Raw genomic sequence first — 16,988 nt, 5'->3', positions numbered from 1 at the left:
GATTAATTTTATTGTGAATGTTATTTGATAAGTACTATAAATTGTAGAGTTATACAGTTGTTTTCATAGTTTCCTACTGAAATATCATGGCCTGAAACTTCTTTAAAATCTGAAAACTCCTTGAATTTTCTTCCTTAGTGAAAGGGAAGCAAATTATCATCGCCAAACCTGCATAATGCAACAGACTGAAATAAATCATAAAGTGCCCTGTCTCTTTTGGTGTAGGTAAACATATTTTTAGTATTGGCCCTCTCATCTCTTGCAAGATGATCTTATAATTTTTGTTTAAGCCTAATTTCTAATTTATTTGCTATCAAATCTTATGGGATTATCATGAGGAATCTTCCTTATTTATTATTTTTAAGGAACAAACACTACCACAAAGTACCTCATTTACCCTATGAGCTCTTTCATTGTGCAAATGAGCTAGTAAGCAGGGCACTGACCTAAGTGTCTGATTTTGATCCAAACTTTCCTCAGATATCTAATAAATAGGAAGTAGGTTCTATGCAGCGTATTTATTAAATTCTTCTTTTCAACTATTCCCTGATATCCCAATTCAAGAAAAATTCCATTAAAAATAAAAAGTCATCAAATAAATTTGAATTTTTCTTGTGGCAAGACTGTGGACTGGCCTCCTAAAAGGTATTCGTATCTCTTTTTCCCTTGCCTTCTACCTCTACTAAGGCTGAAAAACTAAAATGATTCCCCATACTTCCTTACTGCTGGGGGAGGCCACGTGATTTAGTTCTAGCCAATGAGATATAAGTGGAACTTCTAGGAAAGCATTTAAAAAAACCAAAACCTGGCTGACATGTCTCTTTGGCATGCCTTACGCCTCACCCTTTTTTTGAAAGATGAACCTAGCGGTACGTTAGCCATCTTGCAACCGTGGAGACAAAAACCCTGTGCTATGGATGATGGAGGAGAAAGCCAATAAAAGCTATGCTCCTTGACTACAATACTGCTGAGCTGCCATACTAACCCAGGGCTTATCACACAAGACAGATAATTCCTTTTCCTGCTTAAGCCACTATTCATTAGATTTTGCTAGGACTCGCAGCTATTGCATTACAACTGTTCCATCTCCACACCTGCCCAACACATCTCCACCCCCACCCCATATTTGTGAAAATACTACAAATAAAACTTTCCATCTATTATTGATCTTCCCTAATTTAACAGCATGATAAGGTACATTATGCTTTAAAAAATGTCTGAAAAACTCAAAGGCATATTTAAAATACGTAATTAATTTTTCTTTCATTCTGCATATTCATTGAAATTGGTGGCTAACTTCACTTAATAAATTTTAAAATTAAAAAAACGGATTTAAACCTTAATTATTATTATTTAAATTTTATTTATTTTATTTTATTTATTTTATTTTTGGCTGCATTGGGTCTTCGTTGCTGCACGCTGGCTTCCTCTAGTTGCGGTGAGCGGGGGCTACTCTTCGTGGCAGTGTGCGGGCTTCTCATTGCGGTGGCTTCTCTTGTTGCGGAGCACAGGCTCTAGGCGTGCGGGCTTCAGTAGTTGCAGCACATGGGCTCAGCAGTTGTGGCTCACAGGCTCTAGAGTGAAGGTTCAGTAGTTGTGGCACACGGGCTTCCCAGACCAGGGCTCAAACCCATGTCCCCTGCATTGGCAGGCGGATTCTTAACCACTGCCCCATTAGGGCTTCAGGGAAGCCCTAAATCTGAATTATTTATTTATACAAAGATAGATTCTAAACTCAAATACTTTTTAGCATACTTATTTTAATGATGTACTTTTTTGCTAGCCAAATTTGCAATGTATCTCAAATTATCAAATCCTATTCTGTAATGCTTTGTGTAATCTTGAGAAACACTCTAATTCTCCTCCCTAGAGTTATTAAATTCAGACATATGTAATTTAGTGCCTGGAGACACTTCAGTGCTGCTGACATTTTTGACACCAGATGTAATTAGTAACCTAGAATTCCTTCTCCAAAGCTACCTATGACATATGCTGAGATCTAAAATTATGACTCCAGATTAAAGTCTTACTAACCTTTGCTACAAAATATTAAAGCTGTCTAATCTCATATTTTTGCAAGTATAATAAAGGAAACTGAAAATGCCAATAGCAATGGCAAGTTATGACCATTTCATACGTAGACAAAACAATACTGCTTTTTCATGTATTTATTTATTTCAGAACAAATTATAAAGCTGGTTATTTTCTCTGAGGAGTTGATCCAAACTACTTGAGATGTAACTTAAAGGTGGCATGAACAACCATGAGAGAAAGGGGAGATTTTCCTAAAAAAAACTGTTTTGACCCTGTCATTCCCATGCCCCAAATCCTATTCTCCCAGCTACTGTCATACATTCAAACTCGGGGTCAGCCCATCCTCCCTTTCCAGCTTTACTTCTCCCTACTTTCCCATACTCATTAAAATTACTCTATTTATTCCAAAAGAATTTCACACTGCTCAATTTTTTATATAAGAATGTTCATAATTATTACATGGAGAAATTGGAAACAATTTAAAAGTCAAAGCGGCATCCAAAAAAATACCACATAACCATTAAAAGTCATAATTTTTGAGAGCATGGCAATATGCTTATGTATCTATTTAAGAGAACTGTAACTATTTTTTTTTCTTTTTTTGTAACTATTTTTTAAAATGCTATGAAGAATAACAGACTATCCCAGAAATACCAAAAAGCACATTAATACTACTATAAAACAGCTAGGTAGTAAGTACAGTTCAAAAGTACCTATTCACCAGTATAATGAAGACATAATAGAGAGAGAGTTTTCCTAAATACTGGCTACAAATAATAATCATTAGGATTTGCTATACTGCCACTAGGAGTTAAATGTGATAGAAACAGCTTAACATCTAACTTATTAAATACAGCTTTAAAGAACACAACTATAATTTATTCCTGCAAAAAACTACTGACGTGCTAAATAGATCTTACCTTAAAACAGACTAAAAGCAAATCTGGAGAGGTCTGGGGGGTCCCAAAATCACTCTTGGAATTTTATTATTACCAAACCCTAAGATGGTGTGAAAACAAACTCAAACGAACTTTTTGGCCAGCCCAATATTTCAGTATATGTTTAGTAAATTAAATAAATTTTCTTTAAAAAAAAGGCTGAGGATCCCTTTAGGACACTGATTTTTTTTTTCTTCCCTATTTCAGCCATAAAATTCTGGGATTCTATTTTCATTGTGAAACTTCATGGGCTTAATAAAGAAATTCTGTAGACAACATCTTGATAAATGCTCTAAAATCTTTAATAGACAACTAGATTTATGCAAATTCCAAGAAGCACAACATAACTGCTATTAAAATTGCTATGCAGAATATTAAGAAAACACCAACTCAACTTTGGTTGAGTTGTTTGGTTGTTGGTTATTAGCTCAACAAATTAGCTAATAACTAGTGACAATTTTTACTCATTTAGGAATCCAAAGAACCTAAACAAGTCCAATTAAAACACGTTGAGAGGGCCTTTCCTGGTGGTGCAGTGGTTAAGAATCCGCCTGCCAGCGCAGGAGGCATGGGTTCAAGCCCTGGTCTGGGAAGATCCCACATGCAGTGGAGCAACTAAGCCTGTGGGCCACAACTACTGAGCCTGCGCTCTAGAGCCCATGTGCCTAGAGCCCATGCTCCACAAGAGAAGCCACCGCAATGAGAAGCCCGTGGCGCAGCAATGAAGAGTAGCCCCCACTTGCTGCAACTAGAGAAAAGCCTGCATGCAGCAACGAAGACCCAACACTGCCAAAAATAAATAAATAAAATTTTAACAAAATGTTGAGAGTAAAGCACTGTTTTTGTGTATTTTTAATTATAGCACTTAAAATATTTTAAAAGCCTTTACATTTTTTTCAAAGTCTTGCAATTTAGGTGACAGTTTCTTTTGAGAGAGATTAAAAAAAGAAACTGGAACTCTAAGTCCTTCACACACCAAAAGTATGTCCCAAATCCATTCTCTTCTTTCCATTTCCTTGGCTACCACCTAGTTAAAGTAGCCAACAACCTCCCCCTAAATACCTCCTAACTGATCTGATCTCTCAGGTTTACCCCATCCTCCTATAATCCTTTCTCTCTACAGGCAGACAATTATCAAACTTCTTCCCTATGACAGCACTACAAAAACAGGGTCTCTTGTCTTGAACCGTTTCCCCAGCATCTAACACAGTGCCTGGTACAAAGTAAGTGCTCATGAAATATCTGATGAATGAATGAATGCTCTGAATTTACATGCTTTCTAAGGTGTTCAGAATCATTTCCTTCTGATTCCACAATTATGAAACAAGTTATAAAAGTTTTTTTTAAAGTTATAAAAGGAAAGTTATAAAGTTATAAAATTTAAAGTTATAAAGGAAAAGTTTTTAAAGTTAAAAAGTTACAAAAGGAAAAGTTATAAAAGGAAAATTAGTTAGACAAGGTTTCTTATGCAAGCAATTAATACTATAGTTTTACATGATTCAGTTTATTATGGACATATTGCAACAAGACAAGTAAGAGTTATTCATAATTATTTGCATATGACCAAAAATAACTCTAGGATAAAGAAATATTAATAAAATAACACTTATAGAATATAAACTTTATACAGATGTAAAGCTATGCAACTCTATTTACCGTCTTAATAGAACTCCTTTGTTTTTCTTCCCAAACGCCACTGCTCAGCTCAAGTGTGCAATGAATATTTGCCTCTCTGTCATAGGATCCAAAAATAAGTAACCTGCAGTATAAAATAAAACAAGGGGACTATTATACCAATTATATGTATTAAACTTTTTCTTTCTGATCGTTATACTAAAAAGTAATAAATTACTCTGTTAACAGAGGAAAAAATTTAATTAAACACTTTGTATACCCTCTACTGGAAAAGTAAAGCTAAAAATTAGGTGAAATTCTAGGACAAGCTGTTATTCAGCAGCTAAATCAAAGAAATAGAAAGTAGTATCTATTCATGAGGTAAACAAATTGACCAGATATCTATACACAGTAGCAAAAGCTATAGATTTTCAAAGCAGCTATAGATTTGAATTTAAAACATAAGTTGCAGAGTGATACATATATACAGTATGATACCATATCTGTAAAAATTAAACACAAAATAGTACAATATAGTTGCTATGAACACACACACATACACGTACATCTCTACCTACTAATGGGACCTTGGGCAAGTTATTTAACTTCTCTAAACCCATCTCTTCCTCTGGAAAATTCAGGCCAAAAATAAAACTTACCTCTTAGAGTTGTTGTGAGAATAAAAGACAATGCATATAAGGCATTTAGCATAGTGTCTAGCAAACAGTCAGTGCTCAATAAATGTTTATTATTTCTATTATCTTGAAAATAACTGTCAAGGAATAATTGTATCACTTAATTTTACTGTTTAATATTCAGATCTAAAAAGGAAATCTTGGGTCAAATCTTGAGATGACATAAAGCAGTTTTTCTTATTGAAGGAAAAAACTGTTACCCACATGCTCAACTTCTATATTATCTATCTTCTAAGTCAGAATGTAAGTCTGCCAATGTTTTTAGGAGTAAGTTTTAGACTATCTTTAGCATTAATCAACATTTTGACTGCTACTCTATTACTTTATCTCTACACGAAGATCATAGGGATAGGAGTGAGATAATGAAAGAAAAGTGGTTAAAAGACCTTAGAGTAATAAGAGAAAATTGTGTCCTAAGGTTGGAGAACTCAAGCAAATCATGTCCATACCTCACAAACTGGTTTCATAACCTGAAAAGTCAGAATAAACTCATGGCAAAGAAAAGTTCATAAAATTAAATAATTTTTAATCTGAAAGGCAATTTAAACTTACTGCTCAACAATTTACTGCCAAGAGCATTAAGAAGATTCATAATTATAAAATTCTAAGTTTAGGAAAATGAGAATTTTCATTCATCAAAGCTCTGCTGCCACCATGTGTCCAAAAGAGCAAACTACCTAAAGGCCTTTACGGTCATGCAGAGAAGGCTATGCACCAGCTAGTACTCTCAAATTCTCAACAGATATTACAGGATTCAGGAATAAGAAAGCATAATGCTTGGAATCTCCCCCTGAAATCATAAGTCACTGTATATTTTTCATAACACCTTTTTTTACATTTTAAAAACGCACAACAAAAATTAACCTAAAATAAGTCACAGACCTAAATGTCTAATAAGAAAACATAGAAGCCAATCTTTGTGACCTTGGATTAGGCAATGATTTAAGATAGGACACCAAAAGCACAAGTAACAAAAGAAAAAATAGGTGAATGGGACTTCACTGAAATTAAAATTTTTGTGCTTCAAAGGATACCACCAAGTAAGCAAAAAGACAATCCACAGAATGGAGAAAATATGTGCATATCATGTGTCTCGTAAGGACCTAGTATAACCTAATTTAAAAATGGACAAAGAAAATGAATAGACATTTCTCCAGAGAAGATATGCAAAAAGCCAATAAGCTCATGAAAATATGCTCAACACCGTTAGCCATCAGGAAATGCAAATCAAAACCACAATGAGATACCACTTCAAACCCACTAGATGGCTAATTAAAAAAGAGACAATAACAAGTATGGGTGAGGATGTGGAGAACCTAGAATCTTCACACATTGCTGGAGGGGTTGTAAAATGATGCAGCCACTTTGAAAATTATTTTGGCAGTTCCATAAAAAGTTAACATAGAGTTAACATATGACCTAGAAATTCCACTCCTAGGTAAATAACCAAGAAAAATGAAAGCATACATTCATACAAAACTTGACATGAATGTTCATAACAGCATCATTCATAATAGTCAAAAAGTGAATACAACCCTTATGTCCATCAGCTCATGAATAGGTAAATAAGACGTGGCATACACATACAATGGAATATTATTTGGCAACAAAAGGAAATGAAGTAATGATACCTGCTACAATATGGATGAACCCTGAAAACAAGCTAAGTGAAAAAAGCCAGTCACAAAAGACCACATACTGTATGAAATGTCTGGAAATGGGCAAATTTATAGAGGCAGAAAGTAGACTATTGGTTATGTAAGGGCTGGGGGAGGAGGACTAGGGGGATTAGGAATTGACTGTTAATGAGTATGGAGTTTTTTTGAGAGGGACAAAAATGTTCTAAAATTAGATTGTGATGATGGCTGTAGAACCCTTTGAACATACTACAACACACTGAATCATATACTTTAAATGGATAGATTGTATGGTATGTGAATTATATCTCAATAAAGCTGTTTAAAGAGAAAAATAATAATAAGCGTTCATTAGGGTTATATCAAAAGTCTCAGAGATTTGTTACAAAAAGATATAATAATAAATGCTTGTTTTATTGTTACTATGAATCAATACACTGCAATAAGATTATGTATTTCAATAAAATATAAAATGGATTTTTATCTGATGCTGACATTTGATAACAGAAAATATTAAAGAAGGGTCCCTTAAAATAAATTCCAAATAAAAATCATTTAAAATATTGAAATACCACCAATATTTAACATTTAATAGTTATCATTCTTAACAATGAAATTTTAAAGTACATAAAACATTATCTACCCTATCAGATAGCCTTGATCTTTGTTTTGTGACAAATATTCCAGATACAGAAAACTTTCATTTTAAAAGCAACTGATCAACTATTAAAAGTACTTCCAAAAACACTTTTAGGTTGGGTTGTTAGGCTCTATGTTGCTTCAGATGTTTATTTCTTTTCTTAAGGATGAAAATATTTTGTCTGATTACCCTGAATTTAATTTTGCCATCGAAATAGATACTGCATTTATTAATTCTGATTTTAGATCAACTTCTGATTCTATGTCAGAGCACTCCACAATACTCACTTCTACTCTTTACATTTCTTCTGTTAAAGTAGTTACAAAGATCTGTAGCCAATGGTGAATATTCTAGAAAAACTGAGCAAACATTACTAGTACTCTAGAAAAGCTAACAACACTACACTAAAGCATGTGTCATAAATGCCAATTTAGTAAGGATCTATTTTGCTTAGAAAACTTATTTCTTTTAAAAAAGTATTATTTCTTAGGATCTGTATAAAGTATACTGTGTGTATAAACGTCTTAATACTTATTTTGTTTGCAAGAATGACCCACCATTAGCAACAGACAGGGAAAAAGAGATACCTGAGACTGACTGCTTAGATTGACTGTTTCTCTCCTACAAGCACCAGATCTGGTTCCCAGGACAAAATTCCTATGTTAGCGTTTCCTGAACTTGCTTTTGACTTGCAATCAGTGGATTCCTTCAACTACTAATGACTCTATGTTGATTAAGATTTAATCCTTTTAGAAGAATAATAATAGTATCCCCCATTTTCCTGATTTCTTGACTGATATCTTGACTGATTTGGAAAAACATATAATTTTCTAGAGAAATGCCAGAAAGGAGTTTCCACTGTACCACTAGTACCAGCCAACTGGGTGAATTAAGAAGGCATTTGCTTTAGTTTACATAGAACATTTAAAACAAAAGTACCCACTTTCATTGTACATCTACAATTCAGTCTTGAGTTAAACAAAGGTTTACTATTCAAATTATATAATCACCAGAAACAAGTAGCAACAGTCACTGGTTAATACATATTTTGAGTAAAATGAACACTCAACATATATTGAATTAGCAAGAAATGAGTACAAATACATTTCTACTATTACTACTTCCTAAGGGAGTAGGAGTCTGTACTGCAAACAAAAAAGGCAAAGAAAATTGCCTTTAGACATCTGTCTCTGGAAAGAGCTATTAGCTCTATAAAAGTTCTTTCCAATTTCAAAATGTTTATTTTTTTTAAAGGCAAAGGTATATTGAAACCTCATGATGTTGAGCATAAGCACAAACATCACCTATCAAGAAACAGAGAGAATTTATATGACTCAAGACCAAACCACTGAGAAAAGGAAAGGAATTCCCTGTGCACTCTTCTATAAGACAGTCATTTTTATAACCAAAAGTGAAAACCAAAAATCTTTTATTTTTTTTTGGATGATTAAACTTAATTTGAAAGGAGAATCTCACACCTGAAGGGAGTCAAATATCAACTCAAGGGTTGTGAAAAGAATTAAACTTGGCTGACCTCCTATATATGCTTACCTCTGGTCTATACTCCTCCCCCTTGGAAATTATCCCCACCCAGGACTTAACTCTCCCTGTCTATGACAAAGACCTCCAAACCTAATCTCCAGTCCCTGTCTTTCTCCTTCTCCATGTCTAAACCGTCAAGTTTGCAGAACACTTCTACAAGGAAATCTAACCATGCCCTACTACTTAAGACATATAAAGTCAAACTCATCTCCCTCTGAAACAAGCACCTCTATTTCCCCCACTAGTCCTGAAAGGGAAAAGCTTTGTCTTGATCTTTATATCTCTAATATTAGAAAATAATCAGTACTTGATGACCAAATCAAAGTCAATGAGACCATAATTCTCCTAGACTCAAATCCTTAACATTCCTTTGCCTCTTCCACCTATACACATCCACATATTCAGTCACTCACTAAACCCTATCCTACTTATACCAGTTATCCCTTCCTGTTTCTACTAATACACGTCTTTCAAGAACTTACTTCCTCACCTTTAACCTAAATACCTCTTGTCTCTGGGCCTTCAATTTCTCTTTCTATGCAATCCATATATAAACAGCAATTTCTGAAAACAGTGCATCTTAATATCACCTTCAGACATCTTCAATAAATTCATTAGAAGAACTAATTGACAGTCATGGAATAATGGTGCAAAGAGAGGGAAAATTCAGATAAAACACTTTTGAATTCTTATTTTTCTGACCACAGTTCATTTTACAGTTCACTTTTGTTGAAGGTATCATATATAAGTAATAGCATGCCAACACTGCACTTAAACATTTTGGAGTTTGGCATTTTAAAACACAGTGTTGGCTTTATGTCATCTGGGTTCATACGTAATTTCTTAAATTCTTTTACAATTCAGACATCAGAAGAATTAAAACAGCTGTTTTACTGTATGAAATAGCAGGAGAGGTATACAGGCATACCCTCGTTTCATTGTGCCTTGCTTTGTTGCTCTTTGCTTTACTAATAGTTCGTAGATATTGCATTTTTTTACAAATTGAGGGTTTGTGACAACCCTGCATCGAGCAAGTCTATCAGCACCATTTTTCCAAAAGCATTTGCTCACTTCGTGTCTGCGTCACATTTTGTTAATTCTTGGAGTATTTCAAACTTTTTGATTATTATTATATTTGTTATGGTGATCTATGATCAGTGATCTTTGATGCTACTATTATAATTATTTTGGGCCACCACCAATCATTCCCATGTAAGACGGCAAACTCAACTGATTTTTGAAATGACAACAACGGATTTAGACTATTACATAAACTTAGTTGATAAAGCAATGGCAGGATTTGAGAGGACTGACTCCAATTTTGAAAAAAGTTCTGCTGTGGGTAAAATGCTATCAAGCAGCACTGCGAGCTACAGAGAAATCATCTGTGAAAGGAAAAGTCAATCAATGCAGCAAACTTCTCTGTTGTCTTACTGTAAGAAATTACCACAGCCACCCCAGCCTTCAGCAACCACCACCCTGATCAGTCGCAGCAGCCATCAACATCGAGGCAAGATTATCCACAAGCAAAAAGATTTTATGACTCGCTGAAGGCTCAGATGATGGTTAGCATTTTTTGGCAATAAAGTAGTTTGCAATTAAGGTATGTACAGTTTTGTAGACATAATACTATCACACACTTAACAGACTACAGTAGTGTAAATATAACTTTTATATGTACTGGGAAACCAAAAAATTCATGTCATTCGCTTTACTGTCATATTCACTTCATTGTGTTGTTCTGGAGCTATGCCTGTACAATTACAAAAGAAACAATACTATTTTCCAACACAGTAATCTTAGGAAAGAGGAGGTGGGGCAAGAATACCTATATAAACCCAGGACAAATGAACTCTAAATTTGGAATCTTCTGAAAAGTCTTCTTCTAGTCAAAAGCAGGCCTTTATGATTATAGATCTATATAGCCTTAAAAACCACTAGGAGTAATATTCAGCAACAGCTCCAAGTAATTCGTTCTGAGTGGAAGTTTTCCCTTACACAAATTTAAATGTCTCATGTTTGAGCTAATTTCCTTTTATCTCTCCTCCATGAAGGTAACAACTTCAGCCTTTATCTTTTTTTTTTTTTTTGGCAGTACGCGGGCCTTTCACTGTTCTGACCTCTCCCGTTGCGGAGCACAGGCTCCGACGCACAGGCTCAGCGGCCATGGTGCACGGGCCCAGCCGCTCCGCGGCATGTGGGATCTTCCCAGACCGGGGCACGAACCCGCGTCCCCTGCATCGGCAGGCGGACTCTCAACCACTGCACCACCAGGGAAGCCCCAGCCTTTATCTTAATGATGCTTCATTACTAATGCACATTTCTACATCCCAAGATCTTGAAAAGGTAATTTTTAAAAAAATATAATGACTTGCCTTCAAATAGGTAAAGAAAAATTCCAAAATTTATATACTTCTAACATAATATGAAAAATTTAAGAACCAAAATTTTTTTCTTCAGCAAGTTTTAAAAAAAGGCTATGAAGATAGAATGAGTGAAGGATTTTGAAGTCAAACAAACCTAGATTCAAATTCCAGCTATGGGGTCTTGGGCAATAATTTATGGATCTCAGTTCTTCATCTATAAAATGGATATAATACTAATCTCATAAAGATGTTCTGAGGGCTGAAATAATGAATGCAAAGTACCTACCATATATTATATATTGCAGGTAATAAGTAAACGCTATTAGTAACAACAGAGGTATTTGTAGAGTCATGCCCCCAAATATATTCAAATTTAGCTGGATATTTTCTCTTTTTAAAAAAGATAAACTGTCAAACATTAAAATAAATGCAGAGTATAAGGAACACACATTTACCAACTACTCGGGGTGGCGGGGAGTTAATATTTAGCCTTATTTACTTCAGATAAAATTTTTAAAAGAACAGTTACCACTTGAGTCAAAAATAAACAAGTGAATATAATCAAACTCAATACTAAAATAAATGGAAGACCACAAACAAATGCAAGCTAGAAATATTTCCTTGGTTTTAATTTCTAAAACTGCTCATCTTGTAAACAAATTTCAAAATTCCATGTTAACAGCCTTCTCTATAGAAGAACTAAACATTTCACTATATAATATGGATATAATGCTACTTAAAGTATTAATTCTTTCTACCAAATTTTTACCTTGAAGCTGCCTCACCTAATAAAAGAAACAGCTGATTTTATTTCAAAATAGTTTAATCACATGATTAAATCCTTTCCATTGCCTTATAAAATCAAAGTAAAAATATGTATTTCTGGTTCTAGAAGGATGGCAGTGGTGGTAGCATGGTTTTGAGTCTCCCCAAATCCTCCCATTAAAGCACAAAGAACAACCAGGAAAACAAAGGCAATACCTGTCAACAACATCTACAAGAAAACCAAGTGAACAGTACTTTTGGTAATAGTGGTGAAGTGGTCACACAAACTCTCCAACAGACTGCAGTTATAAAAACTGGATAAAAAGAATTTTAAAAACACATTTAAAGATAATGTAAACCTTCCCAAAGCACACAGAAGGCAGAGGACAGTCTAATTTCATAAAATTGCAACAAGGAGTATAAACTGCTAGCATGGGGTTTTCATAGCTCAGGGCTATGGCTGCAGGAAAACGGTGGCGTAGTTCAAGCAGCAGAAAGTTGAAGCCTTATCGGTTTCAAGAATCAGGATAGAGTGCAAAGCCAGCAGAGCCGGCAGAGCAGCTAGAAATTACGGGGAGACAAAGAAATCACTGAGCGGGTAAGTCCCATCTCTGCTCAAATCCTTGGCTGATTGCTAAATAAAGAAGGAAAAATTAGGGCACCAGTCTAAAAAGGCAGCAGTGGGAAGACAAAGAAGAAGAGAAATATATGCTGTTGCTGGGAAGATGGGGAGGGTGGGAAGAGTACGGAGACAAAGTTTGCAACTTGAAAACAGGCAAGTTAACTGCCCACTAGAACAGAAAATCAATCATCCTCAGAACATAAGAGAATACAGAGTTGCTACAACTCATTATCTACAATGTCCAGTTTTCGATCAAAGAAAAGAGGAAAGTATGACCGATGGTCAACAGGACAGGCGGTCAATAAAAACTGACTCCTAATGGGCCCAGATGATAAGACTTCAATGCAGCATTTATATATTTTTTTCAAAGAAAAAAATATATATATACTCAAAGAGTTGAAAGAACATCTTGTTCAAAGAATTAAAGAAAACACAATAATGAGTGAAAAGATACATATTCTCAACAGAGAAATGATAACTGTACAAAATTGAACTTCTAAAGCTGAACAGCATAATAAATGAAATTAAAAATTGAAGATAGCAGACTAGAGATAGCAGAAGACTCAGTGAACTTGAAGACAGATTAGTATTACTCAATCCAAAGAACACAGAGAAAAAAAGAAGAGTTTAAAGAAACAAACTGAACCTCAAGGACCTATGGGGAAAATGAAACAGCCCAACATATATGTAATTTGGAATCCCATAAGGAGAGGTGAAAAAGAAAGAAGCAGAAAAAATATCTGAAAAAATAATGCCCCCAAACTTCCCAAATTTGACTGAAAACATTAATGTACATATTCAAGAAGTTCACTGAAATAGAAGCATTAAAAACAAACAAATAAAGGAAACTACCTCTAGACATAGTCAAAGGACTGAAAACCAAAGTGAAAACTTGGAAAGCAGCTACAGAAAAATGACACACTGCACGTGGAGAGGAGCCGTAAGATTGATTGCTGACTTCTCATCAGAATATAGGATTGAAATAATTAAAGTGTTGAAGGAAAATAATTGTCAACTTAGACGTCTATATCAGGAAAACTATCCTTCACAACTGCCTGAAAAATAATTTTCCAGATAAACAAAAACAGAGAATTTGTTGCCAGGAAACCTAAATAACAAGAAATGCTAAAGGAAGTTCTTGAGGCTGGAGGGATGGGATACCAGATGGTAACTTTGATCTGAAGGAAGGAATGAAGGGCAATAGAAATATTAAATATACAGTAGATGCAAAAAATATTTGTTTCTTTTTATTTCTTTAAAAGACATATGACTGTTTAAAGCTAAAAATAACACTACTGATGGGTTAATAACATATATGAATGTAATATACAGGTTTCCCCCTGCTATCCAAAAGTAGAGCATTCTTATGAAACTTTTTGTAAGCAAAAATGGTGTAAAGTGCAGAAGCAATTATCTTAGGACACATCTTGCTAACGGATGCACAAAATAAATCAAGATAAAGCACAGATGTTCACAGACACAGTTCAAAGCTACGGCGGCTTGATGCTGGGATGCTGAATGTAGTTCCTAGAGAAGGAGCTTGGTGGTGTCAGCTTGCTGCAAAACAAAGGTTGAATGACATTTTCTCTTTTCAATTTCTGTAAAAGTAAAAATCCTCTTCAAATTTCTTTCAGTTAGCAAAAACAGGTACTAAAGTAGGTCTTTCATAAAGGTGAAGTGGCGTAAAGCGAACTTTCAAAAAGCAGGGGATACCCGTATATGACCAACACTGATGATGTGGGCATAAATGGAAATAAACTATTATGAGGTTCTTGTAATTTACCTTAAGTAACAATATTCTAAGTATATGGGATACATTAAAGATGCATACTCCAATTCCTAGAGCAACCATATACACAGTATAAAACTATAGTTAGCAAGCCAATAAAGGAATTAAAATGGAATACTAAAAAATATTTGATTCACAAGACAGGAAGGATGAAAAGAAACAGAGGAGAGGAAAAAAAAAACAGATGAGACAAAACACAAATGGCAAAATGCCAGATCTAAAAACACAACCTCATCAATAACTACATTAAGTATAAGGGAACTAAACACTCCAATGAAAAGGCAGAGATTGTTATACACATAAAAGCAAGAGCCAACTGTTTATGACGTATGATACAACTTAAATATAAAGACACAAATAGATCGAAAGTAAAAGGTTGTTTAAAAAAAGATATATATCTACACACACACCATGAAAATAATAAGAAATCTGTAGATGCTATATCAATATCAGATGAAATAAATATTAAGGCAAGAAATATTATAAGACAAAGAGGAACCCTTCATAATGATAAGAGAGTCACTATGTCAAGAAGAAATATGAAAAAGAAACGAAACTGAGTTATTTGTAGTAAGGGGATGGACCTAGAGTCTGTCATATAGAGTGAAGTAAGTCAGAAAGAGAAAAACAAATACTGTATGCTAACACATATATATGGAATCTAAAAAAAAAGGTTCTGAAGAACCTAGGGACAGGACAGGAATAAAGATGCAGATGTAGAGAATGGACCTGAGGACATGGGGAGGGGGAAAGGTAAGTTGGGACGAAGAGAGTGGCATGGACTTATATATACTACCAAATGTAAAACAGATAGATAGTGGGAAGCAACCGCATAGCACAGGGAGACGAGCTTGGTGCTTTGTGATCACCTAGAGGGGTGGGAGGGAGACGCAAGAGGGAGGAGATATGGGGATATATGTATACGTATAGCTGATTCACTTTGTTATACAGCAGAAACTAACACACCATTGTAAAGCAATTATACTTCAGTAAAGATGTTAAAAAAAAAAGAAGAAATATGCACCTAATAATCAAATTACAAAAGAAGAGATAAATTAATAGTCATGGTTGAAGATTTAAACACACTTTATTCACTAATTGACCAAACTAGATAAAAATAAAAAACAGTAAAGAAGATCCAAATGATATTACTGGCAGTCCTCACTTTGTGTTAACTGCATAACAGAATTGTGTCCCTGCTTTGCACTGTTCTGACATGCAAGGTTTTGGTTAACACAGTGCCAGGCTGAGTAAGGGTTGTCTGTATATATTTTTGTATAGTTTTGTGTCATAGAAGCACGTTAATGCTCTACATATGAAAAAATAGGAATCAATAAGGATAGAAAGGCAGGGGTGGGGGGAGACTGAAACTGAGAGCAAACTGAAACGAACCCAACTACATTTCAAATGAACAACATAATCACACTAAAGGGGAAAAATTATTCTAATTTATGAATACAGTACATGACCACATGCCCTCAATGGGTAGGGTAGGGGAGAACTGCAAATAAATCCTGAATTCCTTTTAGTAAGTATGTTCTCTGTTCACGTAGGGACAAAGTAATTTCAGAACTATCTGAGATGTAGTATAGGATTGAGCAAATGAGTCAAAGTGCTGATGTTATTGGGAGTCAGAGCTCAAGGGACATAAAAATACAAAAGGGGGAAGAACCAAGGCGGGGAAGAACCAAGGCAAGGAACAACCCTATGAGGATGAAATAAAACTGGAAGTATCAGGTGAACTCATGATTTCTAAATTGTGTATCTGTGTGTGTGTGTGTGGTATGTATGTATATGTTTACAAATGTCTTCACATATATGTATTTCCTAATTCTGCTCACTGAAGGGCCCTATGAATATATGAAGTAGCAATGAACATATCCAACACCCAGATCTTGATTCCTAATATCATTCTCTACTAAAAGGAACCAGGGCTTTTTGGAAAAATAGCCAATTCTAGGACTGTGATGGGGAAGATATAAAATGAACCTGGAACAGCTTGTTATATGTACCAGAAAGTAGTGAAGACCTAAAAAAAAGAAAAAAAGAAAAAAAAGAAGAAGAAAGAAAAGGAGGAGGAGGAGGGGGGTGGGGAGGAGGAGGGGGAGGGGGAGAAGAAGAAGAAAAGCAAAGAAAAAAATACAGGGTTATTTGAAGAGGCTCCTAGTGGTCATATATGAGATAATTTAGGCACCAAAATAATTAAGGATGGTAAAGAATTACAGTGATTGAAAAAAATAGGAATCCATGAGTCCACGCTGATGATAAATAATTATGGAATAAGGGAGAACTCTTGGTAATGAAAGAAGAATGTCAAGCGCTGTGGTTTTCCTGTATTTGTGTTAA

General features: G+C 34.8%; 1 protein-coding gene across 2 annotated transcripts in view; it reads right to left on the bottom strand.

Annotated features, from left to right (window-relative positions):
• Positions 1-16,988, bottom strand: part of PDZD8 (PDZ domain containing 8) — a 100,653-nt gene that overhangs the window by 44,307 nt on the left and 39,358 nt on the right. For both annotated transcript variants that reach the window (XM_082854650.1, XM_082854651.1), the window contains one exon: positions 4,629-4,731. In XM_082854650.1, the coding sequence (XP_082710776.1) occupies positions 4,629-4,731 (103 nt within the window). The remainder of the gene's footprint in view (positions 1-4,628; positions 4,732-16,988) is intronic.

This window comes from Leucopleurus acutus (assembly GCF_964270905.1).
Source record: "Leucopleurus acutus genome assembly, chromosome: 14".
NCBI lineage: Eukaryota > Metazoa > Chordata > Mammalia > Artiodactyla > Delphinidae > Leucopleurus > Leucopleurus acutus.
The sequence above is the reverse complement of the archived record's forward strand: the minus strand, read 5'-3'. Positions and strand labels throughout refer to the sequence as shown.